We start from the raw sequence: 15,623 nt of genomic DNA, 5'->3' as shown, positions 1-15,623 counted from the left end.
TTTTTAACACATATCACTTTGTCAAATTATTTGTGTTTTATACAGTGGTTTGAGTTTCCTACATTTGACTTTTTTACTTGCCGCTGCTTTAGAAACATTGTAACTTTTCAAATTTATCAGTTTCAATGGAACTTCTTGAGCTCATTTGAACCACAAGGTCTGTTCAGTGTAATGTATTCGATACAACTGTTTGTTCTTTTGCTGGAAAAATTAAACTCATAAACCAACCAAGATTTGTTTTTCTGCAGTGACAAACCACTGACCTTGAGTCACAGCAAGGATTGTAACTGCACAAACGCTGCTGGTCCTCTCAAGAGAAATAAAAAAATCAATGTTCAGTGTAGTTGTAGAAATGTTTCTCACAATAGGCAACTGCCAACTAGTGACTACGTAATTCAGTAAATGAAGGCTATTTTATTAATCTAGCAATCCACCAAGTAAATATATGTTGTTGAAATGTGGGTAAGCAATACATAAATTTGGTACACATCTTTTTTCCGGTATCTTCTAATATCACACTATTAGGACAGTTGAAGATCTTCAGTTTATTCAAACCATAGAACCTGCCCTACATTATGCATTTGCTAGATCTAGTGCTTATTCTATCACTTGTAACATGCATAACAAGGGCAATATAACGCACTACAAATAGTCATTAATCAGGTTCTGTAGACCAAAGAATATTATTTCGCAATACTAATACGGAACTGATGTGATTCGTAAATCCTTTCTTATATATGTTTACATATGAGTAGAACTAGCCAATAATCCGCAGTTCTTTCTTTTTTCATGTAAATACATCTTTGATTATATTTGTTGGTTGTTGTGAGTGATTGGTCACTTACGGCTTGCAAATCTTTTCACATTCTTTTGTGCGCCTTTCCTCGGTCATCAGCCCATAAGGTAGTTACATGTAGAAATCGCTTCTATCTTTTCATATATTTGGGTGAACATCATCCCAGCCATAAATCGTGTTGGAGGCTTTAATAGTTGCCTGTTACTTTACTCTTTATCAGTTTTTCGTTCATCTGAAAAGCTGTTAAGGCTGTATTATTTTTCCAAATACACTTCATTTTTATTGCAGTTTCTATCTAGTTTATGGTGTATATTTATGTGTATTGATCAATTGGCCTTGCAGGATTTCTAAAGAACTATTATTACTCGAAATTGCCCTAGTATTCTCGCTGCATATACGGTGCTGGTGCTGTATATTGATCTCCATCTGTCAGCTTTGTCCTTGATGTTATTTTTTCAGTTTTTGCCTATTCCAATTATAGAAAAGAATTGCATACAAAATTGCAAACACCGCTACAGAAATTTTAACCGCCACAATTTTTCCTAACATAACCCTTATATCTCCACAACAGCTTCTCTGTTGCAGTCAGTTTTCCTCGAACAACATATCAATTTGAAGATATTTTTAGCATTGTAGCTCTAAAGCTTTCTAGAGCCTGCCTCAATCTGTAAATAGCATAAAACAATTATGAGGAGCTGCCAAGGAGTTTTATCTATTAATTACATTATTTTGCATGCATTTGTTGAGTCGATATTCAAAAGAGACAATTAGAGTCCACCTTTTTCTTTAGATATTCTTTAGATATATTTGGGTGTGTGTGTGTGACTATGGCACCATAAGATCTTTCTAGCAGTTTTAAGGTGTTACCTTGATACACCTCCTTCAATCAGTCCATGGTCATCTCAAAAGCCGGTTCAGCTTAATTTTTTCCAACAGTCTTCCTGTCTATTGCAGTTTTGGGCTAGTCCATAGTATTTCTGCATGTTGATCATTAACCATAACAATGTGTGTAAAGAACCGGGATAACTAGTAATTATTCCTGCTCGGTTTTTGGCTATCTGCTGCCTGTTGGCTCGTATTTTTATTTTCCGTCTTCTCTTCATTTTTTCATTTTTGCTAGTTTTTTCTGTTACTTTTGATGACAATAAGACACAAAACTTATACGAAGTTGAAACTCAACTGAAAATTTGGCTCATCTCTATATTTTCTGAGCACATGCTTCCTATTGCTATTTGTTCTTCACCGGGTAACTTATTGGTTTTGCATTGTATTTTTTCAAGTTCTTAAATAGTGTCGTTTTATGTGCGAAAAGCATGGAATGGAATGTCTTTCAATTCAGTCAAACCTTGAGATATGCTCTGGGCTTTTAAAGTATTGAGATCGGTTGTCATGGACACACTTTATTGGTCGGAACCAGATTAGTGCACCAGTTACTTGTTGGTAGATGTTTGGCTGTTGGCGATGTACTCTATTAAACTGATTAGTAACTTCCCTTCATTTTATCTTAAATCTGGAATACAGACTTTCAGATCTTGCTGAACTCGCAGCAGGCACTGATGAATATGAGTGTGCTGACTGAAGTGTGGTTCGCCAGTGCAGGGCTGTCTGGCCTTTTTGGATAGTCTAGTTTAGTACAAAGATCTGAGCATTTCTCTTTAATGATATCTTTTTGAAAGTCAGGTGATTGTTTTTTTGTTCTATCTTTTGCAGCTCCGACATTTAGTTTCAGCAACCGCTAGGTGATGCGGTGTTACATATATATGTAACCCTTACGACTCAATAATCTGTTCAAAATAGAATCGTTGAGTAAAAGATTCACCTCACTTCAGGAATGAGATTACTTGCCTATATTAATTAGTTTGCACAAACAATATGTTTTATAATATAGTGAAAGGCATAACACAATTGCAAATGTTGCGACGAATAGCATGGCTAGAAGTTTTCAATTTGCTAAAAAAAAACTAAAAATGTACTTTGGTGACGATCTGTCATTGTGCCTTTATTGCTTGCAGTCTCGTTAACATGTTTAATTGTTCGAGTGTTTAGTTTTTTTATATTTTCTCGAAATTATTAAAAAATTTCTTTAAAAGTTTGCAGTGTTGACTATTGCACGATTTCTAAATAGAAGTCGGACTATCTCTCAACCTCATGCTTTTAAAAATACTTGATCAAGCATGCACCAGTTTACATGCACAGACACATTACTATACTTTCACTTTAATTGTTATACTGAATTAACATGTCAAACATTAACATGCATGCAGTACCTCAATTTTTTCAAACTAAAGAATTATGGGTAGGGTGGGCTTCTTTAAAATTCACTGCGGCTTTTGCAGTGACCAGTTAATTTCCTAAAGAAGTTATAGCAAGCATTTGTGTGCATGGGTATCACTTAGATCACATAGGCTTGTTGCTTCTGTTTGTATGGCCTGGCTTTTTCTGTATCTATTGTATATGATATCAAGTTTATGGACAGCTCAGCCTGTACTTTTGTTGTAGTTCACTCTTTTTTGCGCTAGCATCAATGATCTATTTCAACTGCATATGGTGAGAAAAGACTTCCTTCAAAGTGATAGCAGCCTTTGGTTTGCTATAATTTTACAACCTGATCATATTTCTCATCTCTAAAATAAAAGGACTGAATGCCGACTAGAAATTTAATATTTTGCTTTTGCCGAGATGAACTTAGAGATCTACAATATCGGAATGTCGGAATATCGGCTTTGGCTGCTTCTTCAATGCTTGCATTATGAATGTACTATTTAATTAACTTTTGATGAATCCTTGACAGAATTTCTTCACCATTTGTTCAGTCTCTTTGTTAGCTCTAGCTTTGGTCTGTCCTAAAAGAAAAGCACTCTATTTCAAGTTATTATTGTATTGTCTATTGCAACTGATGACAAGTATAAAGATATGACTACATCGTCATTTCTTAGCAGCCATAGAATCAACAGATAACTCGTAGTTGCAAGTTAGCTCAGAAGTTCAGGTGGTATATCCAAGCTGTTTCCACCTTGTACTATTTGCTTCATTAAACTCTTCTCATTTGTTGTCAGGCCCCATCTTCACGAATGGATCTCCTCACTTTTTTGACACCAACTTTTCAGTGCCCAACAAGAGCACCCTGGATTGTCTTAACACTGGTTTTGTACTCAACAATAAGTAGGCTTACAGCACCGCAGGAAGTTTTCAACTCCTGCCACTAAATACAACAATCATAGTAAAGGTGAAAATGCCTTACCCTGTACTTCACACTTTTTCATGCATTTCTGATTTGTTGCCATGTCCCATGTTCATGATGGGCTTCTCGTATTCTTAAAACCTATTTCTTTGTGCAACACTACACTATGAATTGTTTTGGCACTGGTTTTAGTACTCACCAAGAAGTTTACAGTACCGCAGAAAGTCTTTCATAGCTCCTGCCACTAAATACTATCACAGTAAATGGGATAGCGACTTGACCCTGTATTTCACGCTTTATCAAGCTGTTCTTATTTGTTCTTATTTTGTTGTCCCATGTTCATGATGAGCCTCTTCGTATTTTTGAAAACTACTTCTTTGTGCAACACTACTCTCGGGATTGTCTCACTAGTTTTTGTACTCAGCAAGAAGTAGCTTTCCAGCACCCAAAAAATAATTCATTGTGGTTAGTTACTGCCACTAAATACAATGATTATGAACTTTGTAAGACCCAAGTAGTGATGTTGGTGATGAAAGATATTGGACATGCCTCTTCCATCTTTATTATACAGTAGATGCCTTACTAATTTAAAGAGCAGATGCTACCACTTAGCTATTTTTTTTCAACTAAATCATTTGTCTTTAATCTCATTGATTGTTAATTTGGTCTAAATCTGATAATTATAATCTAGACATTTGAGAAGCTGATCTCTATTTCCCATGTGCGCATTGAATTTCTGTGCCCAATTGCAGTTTCATTCAACACACACCCACTGTTTATCTGCATACATTTAGTATGTACGCAGTTATTTATTGTCCCACTATTGCATTTACTGTAGCAGCAAGGGAAGCCAAGACTGAGAGCTGCAAGTCGGATTCAGTTACTGTTGTCAAGGTTGTGAAGGCAGACTCGAAGGCTGACATTGTCGATCACAAAACTTCTAGCGGTTCTTCCGGTAGTGCTCAAAATGGGCCAAAGTCATCTAATCTGAAATCTACGGCTGCTGCTTCGTCTAAAACAAACAAGGACAGGGCAGAAGCCGCCGCTTTCCTCAAGGTATAACATCAGATGTCTACTTTTAAATACGCTTGTATGCGAGATGTTGGCTAGTAGGTTTTTGCCATCAGAGCTATGTTTGCCAGTGGCCGAATGTTGTCCATCATTAACTGTGCTTTTGGCAGGAAAGTAAGAAGGTTGACACTGTAGAACTACCCCCAAGTAAAAAGGTTGAAGCAGATGCTAAGTCAGATTTAAAGACCCTTGCATCAAGCAATGGTGTGAGCAGTAAGGTACGTCTATACAGATGATATGTTTTAGTGTTTCTGTCACTTCGCCATAACTCTTATTGTTCTTCTCATAATTTCATGTCTTTTCATCTTCTGCGTCTGACACAATGTCATCACTCATGTAGTTTGGTCGTAATATCATTATACAGTGCACCCTAAGGATACGATTAATCTGATATATATGATTTTTTCACCTTACGAAGTGGCATATGATGATTTTTTTCACCTCGACATACCAATCTTATTTCACCATACGAATTCAACCAAATTTTCGATCGAGTTCAAATTTGGCAGTCAGTGTGCTTATTACGTACGTCAAAATAACAAATGCCGTAATGCTGTTCGCCGAAAACATTTTTACAACGCTTGAACGAGACACAATGACCAATTTCATTTAGTTCAATATTTTTTGTGAGAAAAATGGTAATATTTTCCCTTTAAAACCAGTAGCAAATTTTGAGTTGCGATCCCTTCAAACAGAATGTCAGTGATATTTTAACCTGCTAACAAAAATCCGCTTTATTATGTATTAAATAGAACATTTTCGAAAACAGCATCGCTCGGGCTTTTTTGTCCAATTGGGTGGAAAAAGGTTTTAATCAGGTCGGCTAAAACAGCTGGTAGAAACGAAGACAAACTAATAGGTAATAAAACTTTAGTGATTAAAAGTTGAAATTCAATCAAATAGTTGCAAATACATACAAAACTTAGCTGTGTTTAGTAAACTAAACTTATTTGACGTGAATTTAAAGTATATGTTATACGCACAGCTGTCCGGAAGGTAAGAACTCTCTACGGTACGTAGTACTGCTCATGGACGTTGTTACGTTTTAGTGCAGATCATAAACCAATAAATACACTAAATACACCAGACAAATTTTACAAATACACTATACCATTTTTACCAGGGAAGGGTATGTTTGCATTATATAATTACTATGGTTTCTATACCCATTCATACGATTTTTCTCCGTATGATGCCAACCCTGGATCGAATTAAAATCATATTTTGAGGGTGCACTGTAGGCCTACACTGTAATTTTAGTCAGGTCATAATATCATTCTACATGTGTGGTGCATAACCTAGCGTACCTAATATCACACCTGTGCAGTTTAGTGGTAATATCGTCACACCTTTTCGGCATATTGTAAAACACTTTGGTTCTGTGCACTCTTAGCGCATTCAAAAGTATGCAATGTCATAGCTGGTGCTTATCTAGACCATACCAAACCACTTCAAATCCCTAGTGTTACTTTACACTATACCTTTGCTCCTATCATGCAAAATGTAATATCACCACCACTGTTCTTGTAGTTAAAATCTTGGTTCCGTTATGGTTATTAAGATAAAGTCAACAGTTAGCTTTTCACTGCAGCTTTTTCATTAGTAGCCAACATGTAACGTAGTCACTTATTACTCGATCATTCAGCTGTCATGTTCTTTGCCTACAGGAAACTAAAGGTAGCACAAAGGAGATGAAAACTAAGAGAGAGCGCAAAGATCCAGATATAATAATCAAGTAAGACATTGCAGTTTCAGGTTCATTCTTGCTATAGTCATCGTCAGGCCCCCTCAGGCACAAGTCCTCATTCTGGTACTGACCAGAGTAAGTGCCAGCCGGCAAAAATAATTCCCATGAACCTTTCTACTTTTAATTTAAACTGTGTTTTATTTCATTCCAAGCTGCTGATAAATGCTCACATACACTTCAAAAGTCAATTTTAAAACATGCGTATTTTATTATAACACCACTCTAATAATATTTAAATAAATAGAACATGCGTAGTGTGTTATAACACCACTCTAATAATATTCAGATAAATAGAACATGCGTAGTGTATTATAACACCACTCCAATAATAGTCAGATAAATAGAACATGCGTAGTGTGTTATAACGCCACTCTAATAATATTCAGATAAATAGAACATGGGTAGTGTATTATAACACCACTCTAATAATATTCAGATAAATAGAACATGTGTAGTGTGTTATAACACCACTCTAATAATATTCAGATAAATAGAACATGCGTATTGTATTATAACACCACTCTAATAATATTCAGATAAATAGAACATGCGTAGTGTGTTATAACACCACTCTAATAATATTCAGATAAATAGAACATGCGTATTGTATTATAACACCACTCTAATAAAATTCAGATAAATAGAACATGCGTATTGTATTATAACACCACTCTAATAATATTCGGATAAATAGAACATGCGTAGTGTGTTATAACCACGGTTGGGTAATTGGCCAATTTGGCGGACCAATTAGAATACCAAATACTGGAAAATATCATAACCAAATACCAAATAAAATACCAAATACTTGAAAATCTCAAAGCTAAATACCAAATAAATTATCAAATACTCACAATTTTGTAAATCAAATACCAAATCAAATAGTACCACTGGGAAATTTGAGAACCAAATACTAAGTGAAATACCAAATATTGGCATTTGTTCAAATCAAATATCAAATCAAATAGTAATACGTGAAAATCCCAAGACAAAATACCAAATACTGGCAATTCTTGAAACCAAATTCCAAATCAAATAGTAATACTTGGAAATTTTAAAACGAAATACCCAATAAAATATCAAATACTTGGAAATCTCATTACCAAATCAAATAGGGATAATGGGAAATTTTATATTAAAATACCAAATAAATTACCAAACTCTGCAATTTCTAGACATTAAATATCAAATCAAATAGTTATATTGTGAAATTTCCGAATAAAATACCGAATAAAATACCAAATACTGGAAATTCTCGAAACCAAATACCAAATCAAATAAATATAGTATTTGGTATTTGAATTTGCAAATAGATCTATTTGAAATAAAATCAATTACCCAACCCTGGTTATAACACCACTAATAATATTCAGATAAATAGAACATGCGTATTGTGCTATAACACCACTCTAATAATATTCAGATAAATAGAACATGCTTATTGTATTATAACACCACTCTAATAATATTCAGATAAATGGAACATGCGTAGTGTGTTATAACACCACTCTAATAATATTCAGATAAATAGAAGCGAACTACAATGTAGTTTGTGTTGAATTTGGTATTTGAAATTAAATAACTAGTGTTCAGATTGAAACAATCTGGAAATTCAAACAAATAAGTTTCATGAATAATTATACTTGAGTTTTCTTTTATGCGAAACTGGTTTCTTAAACAAAATAAATGTTTCGTCAGTCTTTAATATTGGTATATAGAAAAATTTAATCTTTGCTTTGTCAATCGGACATTGTTGGCTATAGTTATTTTCATGGCCATAGAAACCGCTCGAAGGGTATAAACAATCATTTGAAAAAGCATGGAGCCGCCTACTTCAATTTAGTAATTCTGAAATATTTATAGCCAGTTATCAAAGTACAAGAAGACAAATTTTTTATCATTTTATTGCTTGAAATCTATATCTGATTTTCCTATCCACTAGTCTTTATAAGCAATACTCTGACTGTTAAATTGCGAAGCATATTTTTTTCACTAAATGTTTTCTAAATGAGAGATTAATACAGAGCAGATCTCATTGCGTGAAAGTATTACATGATTAGGAGGGATAAGTTTCAACTCGCAAGCAATACAATAACATCACTAAAATGTGTACATTTTAAAGATTAAAATGATATATTACTCATCTATATTTGATTTGGTTATATTGGGCTTATATAATTCTAAAGTTCAGTTGTATGAAAACTATAGGACGGCTCAATACTTTTGCACTGTACATTTGTATAGAGTGACTGTTTGGTTAGCACTGTACTTGTATAGAGTGATTGTTTGGTTAGCACTGTACATGTATAGAGTGATTGTTTAGTTAGCACTGTACAGGTATAGAGTGGTTGTTTGGTTAGCACTACAGGTATAGAGTGATTGTTTAGTTAGCACTGTACAGGTATAGAGTGATTGTTTGGTTAGCACTCTACAGGTATAGAGTGATTGTTTGGTTAGCACTGTACATGTATAGAGTTATTGTTTAGTTAGCACTGTACTTGTATAGAGTAATTGTTTGGTTAGCACTGTACTTGTATAGAGTAATTGTTTGGTTAGCACTGTACAGGTATAGAGTGATTGTTTGGTGAGTTCATTGTCAACTTTTGTTGTTTTTCACAGCTTGCATGTAAATGAAGTGAAAATGAAAGACTAAAAATCATTTGAAACCTATTACAGATTTACAGTTTTAAAGCTTTAACTTGGCAGTTGTGTTTGAACAGTTACTAAGTGTATCTGTAATCAATATAAATCACATTCTGGAAGGGTCGTTATTATATAAGGGCAGACGCACTTTTGTGTAGTCGCTCCTGAGAGTGATTTACGTTTTTCCATCAGACTATTGGAGGGCTATTTGATGATGATTGTAACTTAGATTTTTATAGGATTTATAAATGTTAGAAGGCCTCAACATAAATTACTATTAGTTCGTGTTCTGGTAAGCCATATGAACCAAAATGTGGGGGGTCATGTAGCAAAAAACCGGATCACTTATTCCAATTGTGACTTCATAACGGTGATGTATTTTGTATCTGTTTTTAATGCTGCTATGTCTGTTACGGTTTTTATGCGGTTCATTCTAATGTCGAGTCAATGTTAAATTGTTAACTCTTTTGCGGTAATGTAAGTACTGACTGTAAGCCGATATATCGGCTTATCAATAGTGTTTCACTTTGCTTTTCCCTACGAAGCCCACACGCGTTCAATCAACGCAAAGACAGCGTCAAAGATTTGACGAGAGTGGGATTCATTAAACAATTTTATACTTATCTTGTAGAAAATTTCGTTCTGAATAAGATGCATATTACATTAAAACGATATCTGTTTTCATTCTCAATATATTGCTTAAATACTAGCGGTATATCGATTTTTCGAAAATCCGTACAAATTAATTCGGGCAGAGTAATTATTCGGTCAGAATTTAATGCGGTAGTGAAAGAGTTAAGCAGTCATTTAAATTATTGCTGAATAAATCATATTCCAGTTTTGTCTGTATAATTTAAAATGACATTTTCATGTTTTAAAAAGATCTTGACACTTTTAGGATCAAAAAATTGCTATTTTATAAACTATAAATTATAAGAGAATATTTTGGAACTTTAGGTCAGAAAACAGCTCACCTATCAAGATCCTGGAAGACCGGGATCATAAGCGACGGAAAGTAGAGAGTGATTCTGCTAAGAATTCCCGCAGCAGATCATCTGAAGGAAAATCATTGGCCCCTGAATCTGGCATGAAGGTATTGTGTTGGAAGTTTGACCAATCGCTATTGTGATAGTTATGGAATGGTTGGTCTCTTCGGATAATTTTAACATGTCTCTAAATAAAACTTGAGTTGCCTCCCGTTGATAGGCTCCTTTAACCATTCACTCATCTAACTAGAGAGGTGTAAATTATAAACCTGATAACAACTACAAAGTAAGCTGTTATGTTCGTTCATTCATTAGCTCTTATCTATGTCCTTATCCTCATACCATTACAGAGAGTAAGGTCACATAACGACATGTCTAAGTTGGTTAGTATCGCTTTTTTCTGTCTACCCTTCAGAATGAATGATCTCTCTATTTGTTTGTCTGTAAACCATTTTACTGTCCTGTCACTAACGGTATTTCCTGCTATAACCACCTGGTTTCTTGGTTTGTTGAAGCTAATGCAGTCAAAACGTCACTTTTGGTAATCGTCAATAAAAAAGATTTGCGCGAATTGAAAATATAATGTAGAATATATTAAAACATTAATAGTCTAGAAGCTATGTTATTTTAAACTTCACTTACACATTGCAAAGCTTACATGGTCATTTGTTCTTCTCTAAGATAACAATAAAAGGCTTATTGTATTAACTAATAGCATAGAGTGTTTTCACTTATTAAGTTTTTACATTTAGTTTCTGCATAGTTTTATATGATACATTTTGTTTTCTTTTTCTGTGTAGTTACCTGCAATCCTTATAGTTACCGTAAGTTTTTAGCCCATAAAAAATATTAAACAAATCACTGTGTATTCTGGAAACATTTTGTCCAACATGTTGCTCTTGGAATGAATAAACTCCTCATCTCGAGGTTTGACTACATGTTAAATTCAAATTTTAAATCCAAGTGATAAACCTGTTCATTACAGTATGTTATGTATCCACCCAAACTGACCGTAATTGGACAGTTGTACTTTTCAGTTACAGTGACTGCTTTAAAGCTTAGCGCGTCCAAATTTCTTTGGTTTCGCGTAATTTTTGAACATTTTAATATGCTACCAATTCAAACCCGTCTTCCACAACATGCAATAAAAAGTATTTAAACGGTTTTACTACCAGCTGAATTCATCTTTGAAACTTATTAGGCATACGTAGCATTATCCAAAATAGAGGTGTGTATCCATAATAGCTGATGCATCAGCTGCACTAAACGGGAGTTGTTCTCTTCCGTCTATGCGGCTTGGCTGCGATGTTATGCTGGTCGCTCCATTGGTAATCCTAACGGGTTTAGCCAAAAAATTTATTTAGAAAAAATAAGATGAAGACGTTTAATCAGAGACCAGTCTCTGCGGTAAACTTTAGTAAAACTTATGAATAAAATAAATTAAAAATAAAATCAATAAGAACAAATAAAACTGACCGATATAAAAATAAAACTGACTGAGCTCACAAATAACAACATGCTTAGTTGATGTTGTTGCCTATTTTCTCAAGTTTTACTAAAGTTTTCTTCAGAGACTGGTCTCTGATTAAATTTTTCTATCTTATTTTTTTCTACTTAAATTTTGGGCTAAATCCGTTATGACTACCAATGGAGCGACCGACATAACATTGCAACCAAGCCGCATAGACGGAAGAGAACAGCTCACTTTCAGTGCAGCTGATGCATCAGGTGCAGTGCGTAATGTGACAAGCTGTTGTTTTGCTCGCTCCGCTCGACGGGGGACAACTCCGCCAAAACAACAGTTTGTCAAGACAGGCTAGGCGTTGTCGTATAGCTGGTGCAAAGAGGTTTAATTAATAAACAGACCAAATGCATCAAAATCGGCTGTGTTAATGTTTAACTCACTTTTTCTAAAATCAGTCGCGCACCAAGTCAAAATGTCATTTGTTCTCTCGAAATGTATTTTTTAAGCTAGAAAGAAAATGTAAACATGGGTTTAATTGGTGGAAATCTTAGGTCCAATAAGCATAACTCAAATTATCTACTTGCCTAGTTATGGTTAATTTGATTGGAAAATGTTACATATGTATGTTTCGTGATATGACTGCAGGTTCACTACAATATGTATATCTCATAATATGGCTAAATGTTAACCACCTTGTGTACGTTTCCTAACATCGCTACAGGTTTGCGGTAATGTCTCCTAACACGGTTACAGGTTCATCGTAATGTCAATGATCTTTCATGTGTTGGTGTGCTTCATTGGAGGATAAGCCTGTTTGCGACTCTCATCGGTTCATTAGTTATCAGGACATAAGAGCTCTAGATATAGAGTATACACGTAAAAATATGATTTACTTAGAAGTAGTTGTACACTTCTACCTATAAATTAATTCATTTGAAATATTTTTGCTCTAACTGGCTCACAACTTGTGAACTTGTGAATTTAAAACTGCAGGCTGGTGATGCTACTAGCAGGTTTACTTTGCAGTCAGTGTGGGGCCTTATTAATGTCGATAAATGGGGGATCAATGTATTGTGCAGCATAGTGTGTCTTTTAATGCAAATTCCTTGGTTAGATATCATTGCTAACTTTGCTGTGAGTTGCAGAAAAATCTAGGTGCTCATAATGATAATGACTGCTTTCCAGGTCATACCTACTTTTTAGGATTTTAGCTGTTAGTATTCCTGCAATTGAAGGAGGTGAAGCAGCAACGGTTCATGTATTTTGCAATAAAAATTATTAGGAGGCATATAACTTCATTTCGATTGGAAGTGATTTTCCCATGAAGCAATTCATAATAATTTGGCACACTTGCGTATTAGCGGCGTACGAACCGATAAGGAATCTGAAGTTTCATATCTAGTTATATATCTTAACTACTTAACTAAAATACTTACTATTATGACCATTGACCGACACATTTGACTTTTTTTTTCTTTGTCCGAGGTTGGCACATAACTTAGGTTCAAATAATCTTATGTTGGTCACAATAACAAATCTTACTGAGCTATTGGTCGCCTAAGCTAAGGAATTTGTCGATTGTTTGAGTCATAACACATCTCAATTGCACATGTTCCAGAGTTAGTAAATTTTCATTTTGAATTTTTGTTTTTGTCAAACCTACTTTAATGAAAAATGTTAAGCAGAATCTTCCATTTTAGCTTTACTAAAAATAGGAAAACTGCCAATACCTCTGTAAATAGAAAGCCGTTTGAAATAGACGTGTACAGCAAGCAGCCTTTGAACGTATCATTGCATAAGCAAATCTTAGACTGGCTTCCCTTGTATCGCGGACCAAGGAAAGAAAATCTAAGATTTTGACATATATGAATTTATGAAAAAGATGAATTTATGAAAAAGCAGGATTCTGCATAGCATTGGGTGCATAATGTTTGTTAAATTTCGATGTCAGGTGTCCTTCAAACTGTTTTGTGAGAAATATATATTGATAGAATATGCTATGCATTATATTACTTTTGTAGAATGCTGCAGAGTCCACAGCTAAATCTGAGAAGAGAGAACGGGAGACGCCTCGCTCTAGCAAAAAAGCTATGGTGAGCTTTTTTCTATTTTGAACTTGTCATAGATCCTGGCGAACTTGATGATACCGTGATTATGTATAATAAAGGCTGTAATGCAAAACAAATTTGTTGCAAAACACTAATTAATAACCGACACCTTGGTCTTTCTGTCCGTTCATCCTATTGGTATCATCCTATTATTATTCTTATTGGTTTAATTACAATATACATATGTATTTTCTTGGCATTCTCAAATTGCACAAATTCTTGATTTGTGCAACAGGTTGATACAAGAAATTTGCTCTGCTTTATTTGTCATTCAAGATGAATGCCACAAACTCACAAAACACATGGCATTGGATGGTTATTCGACAGTTTTAAGTTGGTTTCCTGCAGAATCTAAACCTGTTAAATATATCAATTGTCAAATTCATATGCTAATATCAGTTTTATTATTCATTTTCAGGAGTCGCCCAGCAGTGAAAAACAGGAAGTATCAAAAAAGAGGAGATCTGATGTGGCACAGACAGACAGCAACATGAACTCCAAGTCTGACAGACACAAAAATGGTGGAGATGTAGAGCCCAGACCTGCCAAACGTTCCAAGGTATTTATACAATCTTTATGTTTGACCTATCCAAGTCATTAGGTGATATTGCTTTCCTGCGTTGTCTTGCCCAGCCAAAATCAGCAAGTGTCTGTCACATGATTACACTACCATTATCATGGTTTGAATAGATGTTAGGTTGGCCTAAAACTGCTCGTAGCTCAGCTTGATTTGTATTGTGAATGTGCACGATCTTTCATACACCATAGACATCAACATGCCACCATCCGTAAAAGGTTGATACATGAGAGTTTGAATGTATAGCAATGAAATAAAAGTATGCCTGGAAAGATTGATAGCCATTGGGCTAATGCAATTGCTGCGGTACAATTGTGAAGGTTGTCATCTTGTCAAAAAATATTAGTTACTGCAATAAATGGGCTCTGAAATACTGATTTGGTAGTAGTCAAAAGTAGACTGCGTCATTACTAAGTAATATATATGGTGATTGGAAGAATAAGAAAACTATAGCATAAGAGTAAAATAATTTCAGACTTTAGCTATCAATGTTACTCAACCTTGAAAGCAACAGTTATGTTGACATTCTGAAATCCTTGGGAAGAGTAATGATGTGGACCGCTGAACAAATATCACATCATCTAACAAATTTCCTACTGCAGCAAGGTCAAGTCTCTGGAATATCAGTCTATATTTATTAAGGACAGTGGCTATGTGACACCAATCAGCGACAAAATTTTAAGTCTTCGTTTCTGCCAACCCTACACTCTTAACCACAATCTCAAATCCCGCTCCCCGCTCCTGTCTGAAATAGCATTATATATGCATTTTTGAATTGACTATTTGATGAATTGTGCGCAACCTTAATCTGTTTTCATTTTAGGATGAGGTGCGAGAAAAGGACAGAAAAGCTGACAAACATCGGTCAGCAACAAGAAAGACTGACTAGAGAGAGTCAGCAGGGAATCTCCATAGTGACAATAACTCAGAAATATCTATAGCTGCAAAGACATTTCTATTTTTATTATTAATGTATAGAGACTGTACAAATGATTTAGAATAAATTCAAATGCTGCGTAGAACTAATCCAGCAGTCTCATTGAATTGCA

The 15,623-nt window shown here is 34.7% G+C and overlaps 1 protein-coding gene across 4 annotated transcripts in view; it reads left to right on the top strand.

Moving 5' to 3' along the window:
- The window catches only part of LOC137406531 (THO complex subunit 2-like), a 45,916-nt gene extending 30,316 nt beyond the window's left edge, over positions 1-15,600 (top strand). For 2 of the 4 annotated variants that reach the window (XM_068093126.1, XM_068093123.1), the window contains exons 27-34: positions 4,816-5,033; positions 5,159-5,266; positions 6,716-6,783; positions 10,396-10,531; positions 10,775-10,807; positions 13,911-13,982; positions 14,416-14,556; positions 15,398-15,600. In XM_068093126.1, coding sequence (XP_067949227.1) covers positions 4,816-5,033; positions 5,159-5,266; positions 6,716-6,783; positions 10,396-10,531; positions 10,775-10,807; positions 13,911-13,982; positions 14,416-14,556; positions 15,398-15,463 — 842 coding nt within the window. In that variant the 3' untranslated portion in view covers positions 15,464-15,600. The remainder of the gene's footprint in view (positions 1-4,815; positions 5,034-5,158; positions 5,267-6,715; positions 6,784-10,395; positions 10,532-10,774; positions 10,808-13,910; positions 13,983-14,415; positions 14,557-15,397) is intronic. The other 2 variants (XM_068093124.1, XM_068093125.1) reach the window with 2 other exon arrangements.
- The last annotated feature ends 23 nt before the right edge of the window (positions 15,601-15,623 follow it).

Source organism: Watersipora subatra, chromosome 10 (assembly GCF_963576615.1).
Source record: "Watersipora subatra chromosome 10, tzWatSuba1.1, whole genome shotgun sequence".
Lineage (NCBI taxonomy): Eukaryota > Metazoa > Bryozoa > Gymnolaemata > Cheilostomatida > Watersiporidae > Watersipora > Watersipora subatra.
This window is presented reverse-complemented; position numbering and strand designations above follow the sequence as displayed.